The 17,395-nt window shown below is 44.2% G+C and overlaps 1 protein-coding gene across 1 annotated transcript; it reads left to right on the forward strand.

Moving 5' to 3' along the window:
* Positions 1-264: 264 nt before the first annotated feature.
* On the forward strand, positions 265-2,885 carry LOC138214071 (tripartite motif-containing protein 16-like). The gene has a single exon (XM_069175440.1). It carries the CDS (start codon positions 291-293, stop codon positions 1,953-1,955), a length of 1,665 nt encoding a protein of 554 aa, XP_069031541.1. The 5' UTR covers positions 265-290; the 3' UTR covers positions 1,956-2,885.
* The last annotated feature ends 14,510 nt before the right edge of the window (positions 2,886-17,395 follow it).

Raw genomic sequence — 17,395 nt, forward strand, 5'->3', positions numbered from 1 at the left:
GGCGTCTCAGTTTGTGGGGGAAACTTCAACTTAGTCATGAATCACAGCCGAGACGACGAGTTTGAGGAGGAATAAAAAAAACTGCTCTCAAGCTCAGCAGCTGCAGTCTGTCACGTTTCCTTGTTCCCTCCATCAGATCTGCAGCTGGAAGATGGGCGGAGCCAACATGGGTGGAGTCTAAGAGCTGATGTCCTCATTGGCTGCAGAGTCACATGATATTTAAATCAGCTGAAACAGGTTTTATCTTTGAGGAAGTGAAACTCACACAGTCACTGCTGCTGAGAGGTGAAATGGAGCAGAAAGGAGTTCAGTTGGACCGAGAAACCTTCTCTTGTTCCATCTGTCTGGATCTACTGAAGGATCCGGTGGGTCTTCCATGTGGACACAACTACTGCATGGAGTGTATTAAAGTCCACTGGGACGGACAGGACGGGACAGGAGTCTACAGCTGTCCTCAGTGCAGGAAGAGGTTCATACCGAGGCCTGTCCTGGACATAAACACCATGTTGGCAGCTTTAGTGGAGGAGCTGAAGAAGACTGGACTCCAAGCTGCTCCTGCTGATCACTGCTATGCTGGACCTGAAGATGTGGCCTGTGATGTCTGCACTGGGAGAAAACTGAAAGCTGTCAAGTCCTGTTTAGTCTGTCTGGCTTCTTATTGTGAGAAACACCTTCAGCCTCATTATGATGTCGCTCCATTAAAGAAACACAAGCTGGTGAACCCCTCCAAGAAGCTCCAGGAGAACATCTGCTCTCTTCACGACGAGGTGATGAAGATCTTCTGCCGCACCGATCATCAGATTATCTGTTATCTCTGCTCTGTGGATGAACACAAAGACCACGACACCGTCTCAGCTGCAGCAGAAAGGACCGAGAGGCAGAGAGAGCTCGAGGGGAGTCGAGGAAACGTCCAGCAGAAAATCCAGGACAGACAGAAAGATGTGAAGCTGCTTCAGCAGGAGGTGGAGGACATCAATCAGTCTGCTGAGAAAACACTGGAGGGCAGCGAGAAGCTCTTCACCCAGCTGATGAGTCTCCTCCAGGAAAGAAGCCGCGATGTGAAGCAGGAGGTCAGATCCCAGCAGGAAACCCAAGTGAGTCGAGTCAAAGAGCTTCAGGAGAAGCTGGAGCAGGAGATCGCTGAGCTGAAGAGGAAAGACGCCGAGCTGGAGCAGCTCTCACACACAGAGGATCACAACGAGTTCCTGCACAACTACCCCTCAGTGTCAGCACTCAGTGAGCCTACAGACTCATCCAGCATCCATATCCGTCCTCTCACCTACTTTCAGGATGTGACAGCAGCTGTGTCAGAGGTCAGAGATAAACTACAGCAAGTTCTGGATGAAGAATGGAAGAAGATCTCAGTGTCAGTGAATGAAGTGGACGTTTTACTGTCACAACCAGGACCAAAGACCAGAGCTGGATTCTTAAGATATTCACAAGAAATCACACTGGATCCAAACACAGCAAACAGACAGATGTTATTATCTGATGGGAACAGAAAAGTAACAGTAATGGATCAGAATCAGTCTTATTCTGATCATCCAGACAGATTCAGTAGATATTGTCAGGTCCTGAGTAGAGAGAGTCTGACTGGACGTTGTTACTTTGAGGTGGAGATGAGAGGAAGAGTTCTTGTAGCAGTCGCATACAAGAATATCAATAGAACAGGGTGCTGGATGGAAAGTGTGTTTGGACGTAATAACAAATCTTGGTCATTAGATTGTTACAATAACAGGTTTTGGTCCAACAACATTGAAACTCCCGTCTCAGGTCCTCCATCCTCCAGAGTGGGGGTGTACCTGGATCACAGTGCAGGTACTCTGTCCTTCTACAGAGTCTCTGAGACCATGACTCTCCTCCACAGAGTCCAGACCACGTTCACTCAGCCGCTCCACGCTGGGTTCAGGTTTGTCATCGTTGGAGACTCTGCTGAGTTTTGTAAACTGAAATAAACTGAAGTCTTTCAGGTTTCAGTGGGTTTAAACCTGCATTTTCATTTTCCATTTCATTTTCTCTCCATCATTGAGGGGTTTCTACTCTGAACAAAGATCTGCTGTCAATCAAGCATTATGGGCGTCACCTGGACGTCTTCTTGATAGTTGTTATCTTCATGTTAATATGTTTTATTATTGTTTTTTAGCTCTTTTCACACCGTTCCTGTAGTGAAAACCAAGTATCTCTAAATTTGGTGAAGTTGAATTTTGAATTATTTTCTGATAAACTAAAGAGATTTAAATGTTCTTTTATGGACTGAGATGATTCTCCTGCTAAATTAACTATTTTAAAAAAGCTGACAAAGCTGAAAAGGTGTTTATTTCTTAGATACGTGGTTCTCACAGGACAGCAACGCTCCAAATATGTGATGATCTGGTTCAATATGACGCTTTACAAATCAACAATATATAAAGTAGTTGAAATGAGCAAAACCTTCAGTGACTATGACGGTAAGATTCACTTTAATCCAGCAGCAATATGAATCTACAAACATCAGATATATAATAGTAAAACACTAACAGGGAACATTTTCTGCTTCGTGTGTACTTTTACTTTTTGTGTTTTCAGTGTATTTTTGCTGACGATACTTTTACTTCAACAAGGTTTTGAATGCAGGACTTCTAGTATTTTCAGTCTGGTATCAGAACTTTTTCTGAAATAAAGGAGCTGAATTCTTTCACTGCTTCATATATAGTAATAAAGATTATTCAGAGGGAACAAAGCAGCACTTTTACTTTAATACTTTCACTAAATGTTGCTGCTAACGCTTCTGTACTTTTACCTGAGTAAGCTGTTTAATTAAGGACTTTGACTTGTAATGGAGTATCTTTGTTTTCTTTGCTGTATTTGTACTTTTACTTCAATAAATGTTCTGAATACTTCATCCACCATTTGTCTGAGTTGAATTAGACAACATGATGCTGCTGTTTCACAAACTGACCACCAGAGGGAGCACTCTGCCCACTGACAGCGCTGGTTGCCGCTGAAGACTCTCAAAGGTCATGAAATGTAATCTTCCAGCCTTTGGTGCAGATCCCTGTGAGAGAGGAACGCCCCTCAGCTTCATCAATATGTTCAGGCTGAGAAAGTTTCTTCCTGAAATGACTTCCATGATAAATCAAATCCCGGCTCTGTGCTGAGCACGGTCACCTCAGAGCAGAAAGCTTCTCCGTGTGGACGTTGGACGGTCTCACGTTGTCTGCTTGGTTTTCTCCAGCTGCTCTGTTTTCCTGCCAGTTTAGATACTTGCAGGTCGGTTAACTGGTAAATCTGCTAGCTGTGAATGTGTTGGTCAGTTAACAGCTTGTCCCGGCTGTATTCTGCATCTCTGCAAAGTTTAGAAATGAATGCTGGTAATTGTAAAAGTCAGATAAAGTACATTGTGGTGTCGTCACATGCTGCATATGCTGACATTTATGAACACGTCCAAAGGTTTTCTTGAATGAGAATTAACGGTTTGTTTCACTCAAATTCTCCCCAAAATCAAACAAACAGATGTTTTGCATTTAGATCTGGAGGTGTGCAGATATAGTTTGTATTCTCGACCTCAGAAAGAGGTTGTTTACCCCCAAAAGAAAAACCCAAGTTCGCTAAAGATTCTCTTCCTTGTTTTTCCAGAAGCTTCTAAATGCATGTCGTGGTCTTTGTCAGTAAACTGTAATGTAGAAACACACCAAGTCATTCAAGGCTTCCTGAACTTTTGCCTTTTTTTCTACCCTGTAGAACAACACTGAAGACATTTAAAACTCATATCTATTTCCTTTGAAATGTATTTTTCAGCTGTATGGCTCTCCACTTCTAGAAATAAGTAGTGCTCACTACAAATCCATTTAAAAATCCCTTCTGCTGGTACTTTTAATCCTTTGATCCAGATTGAATTTGTATGGTACGTACTGCTTCCAAGAAACAGCTGTAAGCACAGACTCTAAATTCAGACTCTGAAAATGTCTCCTGACTTCTCCCTCCTCCTTGATTTGATGTTTTACCAAACCATCCATATAAATGGAAACAGTCGGACCTCAAATCACGTTGAAAACGAGCTTTTTCATCCCGACCGTCTTTTGAGCTCGATCACGTTACATTTGAATCACGACACAATCAGACTTCTTTTGTCGTCTCTCCTCAAACATTGAAGCGCTGAGGTTTAGATGATGAGGAGAGAGAAAGTTCTTCAGGACATGAGAATCCAGAGTTGTGCTGCCGGTACAGACCTGTACTGAGCCGGCTAAAGCAGAGGAAACAAGCACGGGACAATTCTTTTACTTTTGATATCAGTGTTACTCACCTTCGACCACCGACATGAAACGGGAGGTCCAATTCATATTCTATCTTCAGGATCCCTCTGCAGGTCACTCACATGGTTGAAGAGAATCTCTTTTCAATAAGTGACCTTTTCAAACGACAAAACCAAACACAGACCTCGTCCATCTTTATGGAATCAGATCAAATGTAGTAACGGCTGAAAAAGGCTGCTTAAATCTGAAATGAAGATGTTTCCAGTGAGCACAGAAACAGAAGTGAACCTTCAACCTGCTTCTCGTCTCGCTCGTCACGTCTCCGCTTCTCAACAACGTTGGACTTTGTTCTTCTTTCAACCTGAACGTCTCCTCGTCGGCTCGTTGCAGGTCTCCGCGTTCTGTTTCCGGTTTCCTGTCTCAGCTCGCTTTGGGACAGACGGGCTAAAAAGACGTAGCGGACGGTGAGGACGTCCTGTTCAATGTTTCCTTTAGTCACTAGATTTCTAATCCAAATGAAGAAGCAGCAGCAGCCGGCCAGGCAGCATGTGTTTCCTTCATGTTAGCGGTGACAGAGTGCTGCACCTGTTACCTGTTCTTCTGATCTTTTAGCTTTCTGCTGAAGAGGTTTCATCTTTGTGACCGTTGTCCATCGTGGAAGATGAACAGCTGAGCAACAGCAATATTTAAAGAGACTCTGATACTAAACATAGTGTTCTTCTTCTGGAGTGACAACAAAGTGATGAAAGAAGACTTGTTTAAAAAACAAAAGGGATATTTTTCTTCGTGACATATAGAGATTGCTGGATTTGATCCTATTTGCTCCGAGCTAATCAACAAGGTCATATGTTATCGTGACGTTGTGAATTGTATAGATTGTCACTAAATGTTCACGTGTACGATGATTTAAGCCTTTGTAATGTTTTACAGGAGTTATTTGAACTATTTTAGCGCCTCCATCTGAGGCAGCGTTCTCCGTATCCAAGTGAAATTAGAACAAATAACTGGCCTTTATTGTGTGAATGCTGATTCAGCATTTACACTGTTGACATCCTGTTTCTGACTTCTTCCACGCGCTTTGTTTTGGTCGCTCACTACTTCTGCATACTCACCGAGTTCAACCATTCACATTTGAAATTGTTCAACTCTTTCAGGACATTTACGCCGACATTCAACTTTTTTCAAACATTTATCATTTTTTTGAACATATTTGTAACATTTGAGTGAATGAGGAGATTCTTCAACTCCTCTCAAACTTTCTGTCGTTGTCACAACAGCAGTCAGACATCATCTGTTAGAAAAATGACTCCGAGGCTGAATTCAAAATCAAACACATCGGACATTTATTCTTGCAAGAAGGAGCAAATACATGTTCACTCAAAGAAAGGTGTCCAGCATTGCTCGAAGTCTCTCCTCCGTAGTTCAGCTTTTATACAGCGTGACAAACAGTTGACAGTCATCCCCACTTCCTCTGTAGATCTGATTTTGTAGATAGTACTGAGTGAGGTCGTAGGTCACCAGATAAAGGTACAGAGACGTTGTAACTGAGACTAGAGAACCATGTTGTGCAGATAAATGGGTTCATCTTTCCTGAGACAACAGGAACATGTTATGCAACAGATAGACAAACATTTGACAAGTATGATGAGCTCATTATTTCCCATCATCATCTCTCTCAGATTCCTCACGTTTCCCGTGTTTCTTTGTCTGACTGATTATTTGTGGAACGTGTCCGAGCCGTCCTCTCCTGAGTCGCAGCTCCGCCTCACCTGCTCCTGATCACAAGTGACAAAACTGCACTCAGTGAACTCATCAGCTTCTCCTGCTGAAATTATCTGGTCCTTCAACTACTCTGTGCCAAATGAAGTCACGCCAGGTGGTAGTTTCAGTCTCTGTGTAACTTGTTTAACTTGTTTTTGTGTTGTTGCTTCCTGGATTGCAGCCTGTTCAGTCATCAGCTCCTGTCTGCCTCGCCCCGTATGCGTCTTTTGGTTAAGTTTGATTATAAAATGCGTTTCTTTTTGTTAAATCCCTGATGTGCTCCGTCTTTGCTGCGGCCAAGAACACAAAATATACAAAAATAATATAAAATGCTGGTTTATTAAGGACTTTGACTTCTAATGGAGTATCTTTGTTTTCTTTGCTGTATTTGTACTTTTACTTCAATAAATGTTCTGAATACTTCATCCACCACTTGTCTGAGTTGAATTTGAAACTAGATTAGATGTTCACACGGGGAACACGTCTGCACTACATTTAACTATAGTATGGAGGAATCTAGCAGGGATGTGTGAGTGGGATGTAGAAGATGAAACATCGGTGGGTGGTGGCCATTTTCCAATATGTTGGAAAGTATCTTTACAAAGGAGGAAGCAGGAGATATAGTGGGTAAGTGGGTCTTTAAAATATATATATGTGAGAGAGAAATGGATCAAATAGATTTAAATTAAGATATTGAAGAGATTGATAGAAAATTAATATTTACAGTGCTGGAAGCTGCAAATCCAACAAGTGTTAAAGGTGAAGGAAGGATGAAGAGAAAGGCTGCCCCCTGGTGGACAGATGAGTGTTGGAGAGCAGCGACAGAAAGAAACAAAGCTCTCTTAGGTTATGAAGAAAAATCACATCACTTCGAGAATTTAATACAATACGAACAAGCAGAAATGAGGGTTCATAAAAAAAAATCATTGGTAAACAGCAGTGTCGGATGGGGAGAGGGCAGAGATGACGGCAGAAGCACCAACAGAAATCCACAACTCTGCCAAGCTGACAGTAGAAGGTGAGAGAGGAAGAGAAAGGACACGATCAGCTCATCCTGCTGTTCTTGAACGAAGAGACGATACTAACAGTCCAACTGATTCCCCCGTTTTACTTTAGAGGAGCTGAGAAGAGAAAGAGGAGGACTTACATCTCCAGGGAAGGATGGACATTTGTTACACAACGTGAAAGCGTTTCGGTAGTTCAGCAACGATGAAATTGTTTTTATAATCAGGTTTGGGAAGTGGGGAGACGACCTCGTTGTTTGGAAGGAAGCTGTGATCATCCCGATCGGGAAACCGGGCAAAGACTCATCAAATCCAACCAATTACAGACCGACTAACATCTCACGTAGGTATGAGGTTACGGAAATAATGATTCCACACAGATTCAGATTTTCTCCGTCGGGATCTGCGCCTGTCTCTGTTTGTCGTTCCCTCCGTTTCCCCCGATCTCCCTTTTCCTGGTGTTTCCTGTCTCCCCTGTTTGTTTCTGTCCTCCAGGTGTTTCTATGTTCTGGTCTGCGTCTGGAGGGTTTGGATTCATTGGTCAGCGCCTCCAGTCACCTCCCACTACCACACCTCTTTCAGCTGGCACAGCTGCTTCTCATCCCGGTAATCACCACCTGGCATCACGTGAACCCCGGACCTGGACTCCGCCTGCGTCCGTCCGTCCGTCCGATCGTCTCACCTGGTACCACGTTGCAAGTTCTGTAAGTCCGGTTCTGACCCCCCTTGTCTGTCTCCCGCCTGCCGCGGTCCTGCCTGTCTGTCTGCTACCAGGTGGTACGTACCCGCCGTCCTCCGTCGGTTCCTCGGAGACCACCGGGTGTCCGGCCCCCTGCTCGGCGTCGGTTCCTCGGAGACCACCTTGCTGCCCGGTGTGGAGCGCGGGGACCGGTGTCCATTGTCTGAGGCTATTAGAAGACGGTTTGTAACTTTCACCAGTCCTGTTTCTGTGCTGTGATGAACTCTAAAGCCCGACTGAACATCTTCAAACAGACCGTTCCTCTGGAAATGATCACAAAGTTGATTTGCAACAACTTTTTCAAGGATTTTAGAAACAAACGGCAGGTTGGTAACTGGTCTGTAAGTTTTCCTGAAACAGCTGATCAAGAGTCGGCTTTTTAAGTACAGTTTTGATTACAGACACTTTAAAAGCTTGTGGTACATAAACGGTTCCAAGAGAAAGGTTTGATCTGATCTAATATAGAAGTACTAATTAAAGGGAAGACTTCCTCGAGGAGTTTAGTTGGGATGAGATCCAAGAGACCGGTAGATGATCCAGATGAGAAAATAATTGAAGTTAGCTCGGAGATCTCAACAGGAGAGAAATGTTCAATTTGGGTGTAACAGACTAAAGGTCTGACTTTTTAAAGGAGTTACCACAAAGTTTAGGTCTGGGGTTAATTGATAAGCTCGAGTGGAAGATTACTGCCAGAATCTGGAGGAATATGATAATATGGGAGGAGTTGCTTCATATCTTTGTCCACTTTTATATAAAGTCTGAGGGCACAACACAGGACAACCTTTTGGAGAACAGAAAACTGGAGCGCAAACTGTGAACACAGAATCAAAGAAGAATCTAGAATTTAAAAACTTGAGGTGACGAGTGTTTTAAACAGGAAATGATTGAAAAGGAGGCTTGAATACAAAGTGCTTCTCTCCTCTTCCTGGAAGTGAAACTCACACAGTCACTGCTGCTGAGAGGTGAAATGGAGCAGAAAGGAGTTCAGTTGGACCGAGAAACCTTCTCTTGTTCCATCTGTCTGGATCTACTGAAGGATCCGGTGACTCTTCCATGTGGACACAGCTACTGCATGGAGTGTATTAAAGTCCACTGGGATGGACAGGACGGGACGGGAGTCTACAGCTGTCCTCAGTGCAGGCAGGACTTCATACCGAGGCCTGTCCTGGACATAAACACCATGTTGGCAGCTTTAGTGGAGGAGCTGAAGAAGACTGGACTCCAAGCTGCTCCTGCTGATCACTGCTATGCTGGACCTGAAGATGTGGCCTGTGATGTCTGCACTGGGAGAAAACTGAAAGCTGTCAAGTCCTGTTTAGTCTGTCTGGCTTCTTATTGTGAGAAACACCTTCAGCGTCATTATGATGTCGCTCCATTAAAGAAACACAAGCTGGTGAACCCCTCCAAGAAGCTCCAGGAGAACATCTGCTCTCTTCACGACGAGGTGATGAAGATGTTCTGCCGCACCGATCGTCAGATTATCTGTTCTCTCTGCTCTGTGGAGGAACATAAAGACCACGACACCGTCTCAGCTGCAGCAGAAAGGACCGAGAGGCAGAGAGAGCTCGAGGGGAGTCGAGGAAACGTCCAGCAGAAAATCCAGGACAGACAGAAAGATGTGAAGCTGCTTCAGCAGGAGGTAGAGGACATCAATCAGTCTGCTGAGAAAACACTGGAGGGCAACGAGAAGCTCTTCACCCAGCTGATGAGTCTCCTCCAGGAAAGAAGCCGCGATGTGAAGCAGGAGGTCAGATCCCAGCAGGAAACCCAAGTGAGTCGAGTCAAAGAGCTTCAGGAGAAGCTGGAGCAGGAGATCGCTGAGCTGAAGAGGAAAGACGCCGAGCTGGAGCAGCTCTCACACACAGAGGATCACAACGAGTTCCTGCACAACTACCCCTCAGTGTCAGCACTCAGTGAGCCTACAGGCTCATCCAGCATCCATATCCGTCCTCTCACCTACTTTCAGGATGTGACAGCAGCTGTGTCAGAGGCCAGAGATAAACTACAGCAAGTTCTGGATGAAGAATGGAAGAAGATCTCAGTGTCAGTGAATGAAGTGGACGTTTTACTGTCACAACCAGAACCAAAGACCAGAGCTGGATTCTTAAGATATTCACAAGAAATCACACTGGATCCAAACACAGCATACAGACAGATGTTATTATCTGATGGGAACAGAAAAGTAACACGAATGAATCAGAATCAGTCTTATTCTGATCATCCAGACAGATTCAGTAGATGTTGTCAGGTCCTGAGTAGAGAGAGTCTGACTGGACGTTGTTACTTTGAGGTGGAGATGAGAGGAAGAGTTCTTGTAGCAGTCGCATACAAGAATATCAACAGAACAGGGAGCTGGAAGGAAAGTGGATTTGGAGGTAATAACAAATCTTGGTCATTAAATTGTTCCAATAACAGTCTTTGGTACAACAACATCAAAACTCCCGTCTCAGGTCCTCCATCCTCCAGAGTGGGGGTGTACCTGGATCACAGTGCAGGTACTCTGTCCTTCTACAGCGTCTCTGAGACCATGACTCTCCTCCACAGAGTCCAGACCACGTTCACTCAGCCGCTCCACGCTGGGTTTTGGTCTGCCTTCGTTGGAGACTCTGCTGAGTTTTGTAAACTGAAATAAACTGAAGTCTTTCAGGTTTCAGTGGGTTTAAACCTGCATTTTCATTTTCCATTTCATTTTCTCTCCATCATTGAGGCGTTTCTGCTCTGAACAAAGATCTGCTGTCAATCAAGCATTATGGGCGTCACCTGGACGTCTTCTTGATAGTTGTTATCTTCATGTTAATATGTTTTATTATTGTTTTTAAGCTCTTTTCACACCGTTCCTGTAGTGAAAACCACATATCTCTAAATTTGGTGAAGTTGAATTAGATTATTTTCTGATAATTTAAAGTGATTTAAATGTTCTTTTATGGACTGAGATGATTCTCCTGCTAAATTAACTATTTTAAAAACCTGACAAAGCTGAAAAGGTGTTTATTTCTTAGATACGTGGATCTCACAGGACAGCAACGCTCCAAATATGTGATGATCTGGTTCAATATGACGCTTTACAAATCAACAATACATGAAGTAGTTGAAATGAGCAAAACCTTCAGTGACTATGACGGTAAAATTCACTTTAATCCAGCAACAATATGAATCTACAAACATCACATGTATAATAGTAAAACACTAACAGGGAACATTTTCTGCTTCGTGTGTACTTTTACTTTTTGTGTTTTCAGTGTATTTTTGCTGACGATACTTTTACTCCAACAAGGTTTTGAATGCAGGACTTCTAGTATTTTCAGTCTGGTATCAGAACTTTTTCTGAAATAAAGGAGCTGAATTCTTTCACTGCTTCATATATAGTAATATAGATTATTCAGAGGGAACAAAGCAGCACTTTTACTTTAATACTTTCACTAAATGTTGCTGCTAACGCTTCTGTACTTTTACCTGAGTAAGCTGTTTAATTAAGGACTTTGACTTGTAATGGAGTATCTTTGTTTTCTTTGCTGTATTTGTACTTTTACTTCAATAAATGTTCTGAATACTTCATCCACCATTTGTCTGAGTTTAATTAGACAACATGGTGCTGCTTGTTTCCAGAATGGCCACCAGAGGGAGCACTCTGCCCTCTGACAGCGCTGGTTGCAGCTGAAGACTACATATCCCAGAATGCCTCGCGTTCAGTCTTCGTTCCCAGGAAGTGAGGAGCGGGGTGAATTTTCTATAGTTGGATGGTGAAAACTTCCCAGATTGAGGATATTCTCGAGGCTAAAGTTTGGAAAGATGGAAACCTGTTGATTGTGTGTAGAAATGCAGAACAAAGAGAGCGAGCGGACGGGATTAAAGAAACATGTCGTTTTAAAGTAGTGAATAGTAGTGACGTCACGAGGTGTGCCGACGCTTCGAAGCGCGTGTCGAGGCTTGCTTCATTTAGGGGAGGAGCCACAAATGATGACGTCTGAAGCCTGGCTGCCAGGCTGTACCACGTGACTGTTTCAGGAAGTGGTTCAGATTTTGCCTGGAGGTTTGACAGCAATATAAACTCTTCAGGCTCCATTCAAAATGTGGGTTGTTGGTGGAGAGTTGAGGTCAGTTGAGAGTTTGGATAGTTTGGAGAAGTTAGAGAGAGAGAGATAGTTTGGAGATTTAGGAGAGTGAGGAGAGAAGGAGGTGATAAGATGGAGCCAGCTAGGAAGAGGAGGATTTCCCCTGTGGGAACACTTTGATTTGATAACTCCTAATAAGCTAAATCTAACTCTATTTCAGACACATTAGGTTTGCTTATCAAGAACTTTATTTTCCACAGTTTCTTATTTTATTCCAAGGTGAGGTGTTTATTGTGCTCCAAGGAGTTGGGGTACAATAACAACACCTCATCCATGCTGAGGCGTTACCGTGCCTTGCATGAGAATAAGGAGGAAACTGGAGCTTCACCCAGCCAAGGTAAGTCATTACAATATTACAAATGCACCATCACAATTTTTCCCTGTTCACTTTTGTTTATTGTGCAAATAAAGACAGGTAACAGACACTGTATTTATTCTCTTTTAACCAGCCACCAGAAAACAAGAGCTGGATGAAGCCCTCGTCTCCATGATAGTGAAGGACACACAGCCCTTCAGTATTGTGGATGATGTTGGATTCAGGGCATTTGTGTCCAAACTGGATCCTAATTATGTTCTCCCTACAAGGCAGGTATGTATGGGTGCATGCATGAAACAAATGAGTACTTTATTGTGTCTCACAGTTCAGCACTATATATTTTTTCCTTTAGGCTCTGAAGGCCATGGTGGAGGCCAAGTATGAGTCAGCTAAGGAGAAGGAGAAGGCTAAAGTGGAAAAGGTGGCTGCTGTTAGCCTTACTTCTGACATGTGGACATCCACAAAACCAAAAACTGTTGAGAAACTGTTATTTCTGAATAAAAATGAATAAAATGTCCCCTGTCCTGTACATCATTGTCCAAGTTACACAAGCATATTCAGTCCCCTCTTCCTAGTTCCACAAACACTTCCACTGTCCTCTGCCTGCTTAAGCTCATGACATTTTCCTAAAGTGACAGAAAAACATGATTACACAACCTGCCATATCATATGATACGACCATTTTGGGAAAATTTACACACACAGAATACATTCAAAAAATATTTTATTATGCACATATGTGATCATTTATGTACAGAAATGATTTGGTCATACATTTTTGTAATTCATAGTCATTCCCAACAGCCATAACAGACACAAAAATGCAATGCATCACATGATGTGGTTCAGATACAGCTGCCTGTGATTATACACTTGGCCAGCAGGTGGTTTCGTGTTCACGTGAAGCTTCGAGAAATGAACCCTTTCTGGAACCAAGTGGCTGAAGTGGTTCGATGCCTCATGAGGCTTCATCTCACCATCACTAGTGGATAGAAACCGTATCCAAAAAGAAAGTAAGTGGAGTAATGATTGAGAAAGGGGAGAGGGAAATACAGCAGGTGAAGGTGCAGAATAAAACCACCTCTGCAGAGGCAGTGAAGAGGTTCAGCCAGAGTGGAGGAGCCGATGGAAGAAGTAAAGCCGGCAAAAGGAGCCACAGCAGTCCTCCATCAGACAAAACGAGGGGGAAACAACGGTCGACTTACAAAACACAAACAGAGCTGGTCACTTTCACAGCAGGGGGTAGTAAATGCTACGATGGAGGTCGAATCCAAACCAGAGAGGATTCAGATCATTGTTAAAGCAGCAGTCCACCACTTAGATATCAGCGGACTAACACGGGAGGACGTCAGAAATGATCTCAGTATTCAGGCAAGTCCGGAGCAAATATGATCTGAGAGTTTTTAAATACACATCGCACTGGAGCGAGGCCCAAAACATCACCTCCATCCAGGGCTCAGTTTGATGTTATCCACCACAGAAACAAACACATGAGGAACACAGCTCCAACGCTCACTCCACCGCTGGAACTCTCCCTGCACAACAGGTATGAGCTGCTGACTCATGAAGTGTGTGATGACACTAAGTCTGTGGAAACTGGTCATTACATCACCAGAAACAAGGCTGATGGAAGCACGAGAAACAGCCTCAAAACCACTGCTAGATCAAGAGCCAGAAGAGACACAGTTCAGGTCCCTCAGACACCAGGCGGTATTTTGATGGAGGACGCCATCACCAAGCACGTTAAAATGGCTGAAAATCTGTGTTTGGATACCACCAGTGTGAAGGAGTTAACGGAGCTCCTCCCAGTTATCCTCTGGACTCGTCCAAGAAGTCTGAGGGTTCTGATCCACACGGGTTCTTCTGACATCCTGCAAAAGAGAACGGGCTCTGAGACTCTGGAAAAAGATTTCACACTGCTGCTGAAAACCCTGAGTGACCATCGATCACAAGACGCGTTTATTTCCGGACCGATTCCGACGCGCAAGAAAGGAAGTGAATCGTTCAGTGGACTCCTGATCCTGAAAACATGGCTGACGTCAACACGCCTCAAACATGGGATACGTTTGATTGACAGTTTTAACCCTTTGTGGAACCGTGAGGAGCGTTTCAACCTGATGGAGTTCATCTGAACTTCACTGGATCCAGACTTCTCGGCGCCGACCTACAACCTAAATTACTATCTTACTAGACGGCGATCTCAAACTTGTCAAAGTTCATCCACAACCAGCCTCCTCTCCAGTCTGAGAGTCCCTGCAGATGAAATTGCCTTTTTTTTATCGTCGGATCTTTGACCGATAAATCTTTTCTGGTTAATGATCTCATCATCGATAAGACTTTGTACTTTCTGTTCCTGGTTGAAACGTGGCTTAACAACACGACTGGTGAAGCAACTCTGATAGAGGCTTGTCCTCCTCACTATAAATGTTATCAGTCAGTTACACAGAACAAGAGAGGAGGAGGGATCGCAGTGATCTTCACCACAGTTTGGGTGTAATGACATCGACCTCGCTGATTTGACATCATTTGAATATGTTGCTCTGCAGCTGAAAGGTAAATCAACAGTACTGATCATCACAGTTTACCGGCCACCGACGTACTCGGCACTATTTCTGCAGGAACTCTCAGAGTCGATCTCACCAGGTATCACCAGATATGACAGGTTCATTCTGAACGGAGACTTTAATATTCATGTAAACAAGAAGAACGACCACAAAGCTCCAGAGCTGATGGATTTACTGGACAGCTTTGAAGTGACCCAACATGTAAAGGAAGCCGCCCACCAGCAGGGTAACACCCTGGACTTGGTGATAACAAGAGGGTTACACGTGGATCAGGTTTCAGGACGTGAATTATCTTTCTCTGACCATGGCTGTATACTTTATGATGTGATTGTAACCATGGCAACGACTAAAGGGCAAATTCTGGTTCAAAAGACACTCCTTGAACCATATAATCATGAGTGCTCTTTAAATGAGGTGGTTGAACACTTCAACAACTCTGTCGTCTGTTCTAAATACTGTTGTAATGTTTCTGAATACTTCATCCACCATTTGTCTGAGTTGAATTAGACTAAATGGTGCTGCTTGTTTCCAGAATGACCACCAGAGGGAGCACTCTGCCCACTGACAGCGCTCGTTGCCCCTGGAGACTAATAAGTGAACTTATCAGAGGTAAAACAAAGATCCTCAAATCTTTGTTTCATGTTACAGCAGCAGAAACAGAGGGCGTCTCAGTTTGTGGGGGAAACTTCAACTTAGTCATGAATCACAGCCGAGACGACGAGTTTGAGGAGGAATAAAAAAAACTGCTCTCAAACTCAGCAGCTGCAGTCTGTCACGTTTCCTTGTTCCCTCCATCAGATCTGCAGCTGGAAGATGGGCGGAGCCAACGTGGGTGGAGTCTAAGAGCTGACGTCCTCATTGGCTGCAGAGTCACATGATATTTAAATCAGCTGAAACTAGTTTTATCTTTGAGGAAGTGAAACTCACACAGTCACTGCTGCTGAGAGGTGAAATGGAGCAGAAAGGAGTTCAGTTGGACCGAGAAACCTTCTCTTGTTGCATCTGTCTGGATCTACTGAAGGATCCGGTGACTCTTCCATGTGGACACAACTACTGCATGGAGTGTATTAAAGTCCACTGGGACGGACAGGATGGGACAGGAGTCTACAGCTGTCCTCAGTGCAGGAAGAAGTTCTCACCAAGGCCTTTACTGGACAAAAACACCATGTTGGCAGCTTTAGTGGAGGAGCTGAAGAAGACTGGACTCCAAGCTGCTCCTGATGATCACTGCTATGCTGGACCTGAAGATGTGGCCTGTGATGTCTGCACTGGGAGAAAACTGAAAGCTGTCAAGTCCTGTTTAGTCTGTCTGGTTTCTTATTGTGAGAAACACCTTCAGCGTCATTATGATGTCGCTCCATTAAAGAAACACAAGCTGGTGAACCCCTCCAAGAAGCTCCAGGAGAACATCTGCTCTCTTCACGACGAGGTGATGAAGATGTTCTGCCGCACCGATCGTCAGATTATCTGTTCTCTCTGCTCTGTGGAGGAACATAAAGACCACGACACCGTCTCAGCTGCAGCAGAAAGGACCGAGAGGCAGAGAGAGCTCGAGGGGAGTCGAGGAAACGTCCAGCAGAAAATCCAGGACAGACAGAAAGATGTGAAGCTGCTTCAGCAGGAGGTGGAGGACATCAATCAGTCTGCTGAGAAAACACTGGAGGGCAACGAGAAGCTCTTCACCCAGCTGATGCGTCTCCTCAAGAAAAGAAGCCGCGATGTGAAGCAGGAGGTCAGATCCCAGCAGGAAACCCAAGTGAGTCGAGTCAAAGAGCTTCAGGAGAAGCTGGAGCAGGAGATCGCTGAGCTGAAGAGGAAAGACGCCGAGCTGGAGCAGCTCTCACACACAGAGGATCACAACGAGTTCCTGCACAACTACCCCTCAGTGTCAGCACTCAGTGAGCCTACAGACTCATCCAGCATCCATATCCGTCCTCTCACCTACTTTCAGGATGTGACAGCAGCTGTGTCAGAGGTCAGAGATAAACTACAGCAAGTTCTGGATGAAGAATGGAAGAAGATCTCAGTGTCAGTGAAGGAAGTGGACGTTTTACTGTCACAACCAGAACCAAAGACCAGAGCCGGATTCTTAAGATATTCACAAGAAATCACACTGGATCCAAACACAGCAAACAGACAGATGTTATTATCTGATGGGAACAGAAAAGTAACAGTAATGGATCAGAATCAGTCTTATTCTGATCATCCAGACAGATTCAGTGGATGTTATCAGGTCCTGAGTAGAGAGAGTCTGACTGGACGTTGTTACTTTGAGGTGGAGATGAGAGGAAGAAGAGTTCATGTAGCAGTCGCATGCAAGAATATCAACAGAACAGAGAGCGGGAAGGAAAGTGGATTTGGACGTAATAACAAATCTTGGTCATTAAATTGTTCCAAGAACAGGTTTTGGTTCAACAACATTGAAACTCCCGTCTCAGGTCCTCCATCCTCCAGAGTGGGGGTGTACCTGGATCACAGTGCAGGTACTCTGTCCTTCTACAGCGTCTCTGAGACCATGACTCTCCTCCACAGAGTCCAGACCACGTTCACTCAGCCGCTCCACGTTGGGTTGGGGTTCGGGTTCAGGTTAGGGTTCGGGTTAGGGTTTGTCTCCGTTGGAGACTCTGCTGAGTTTTGTAAACTGAAATAAACTGAAGTCTTTCAGGT

Source organism: Embiotoca jacksoni, unplaced genomic scaffold (assembly GCF_022577435.1).
Source record: "Embiotoca jacksoni isolate LCO1_2020_lvr unplaced genomic scaffold, fEmbJac1.0.p SCAF_67, whole genome shotgun sequence".
NCBI lineage: Eukaryota > Metazoa > Chordata > Actinopteri > Embiotocidae > Embiotoca > Embiotoca jacksoni.

Coding starts and splice junctions, on each gene's coding strand:
- LOC138214071 (XM_069175440.1), top strand. CDS start 291: ATGGAGCAGAAAGGAGTTCAGTTGGACCGAGAAACCTTCTCTTGTTCC.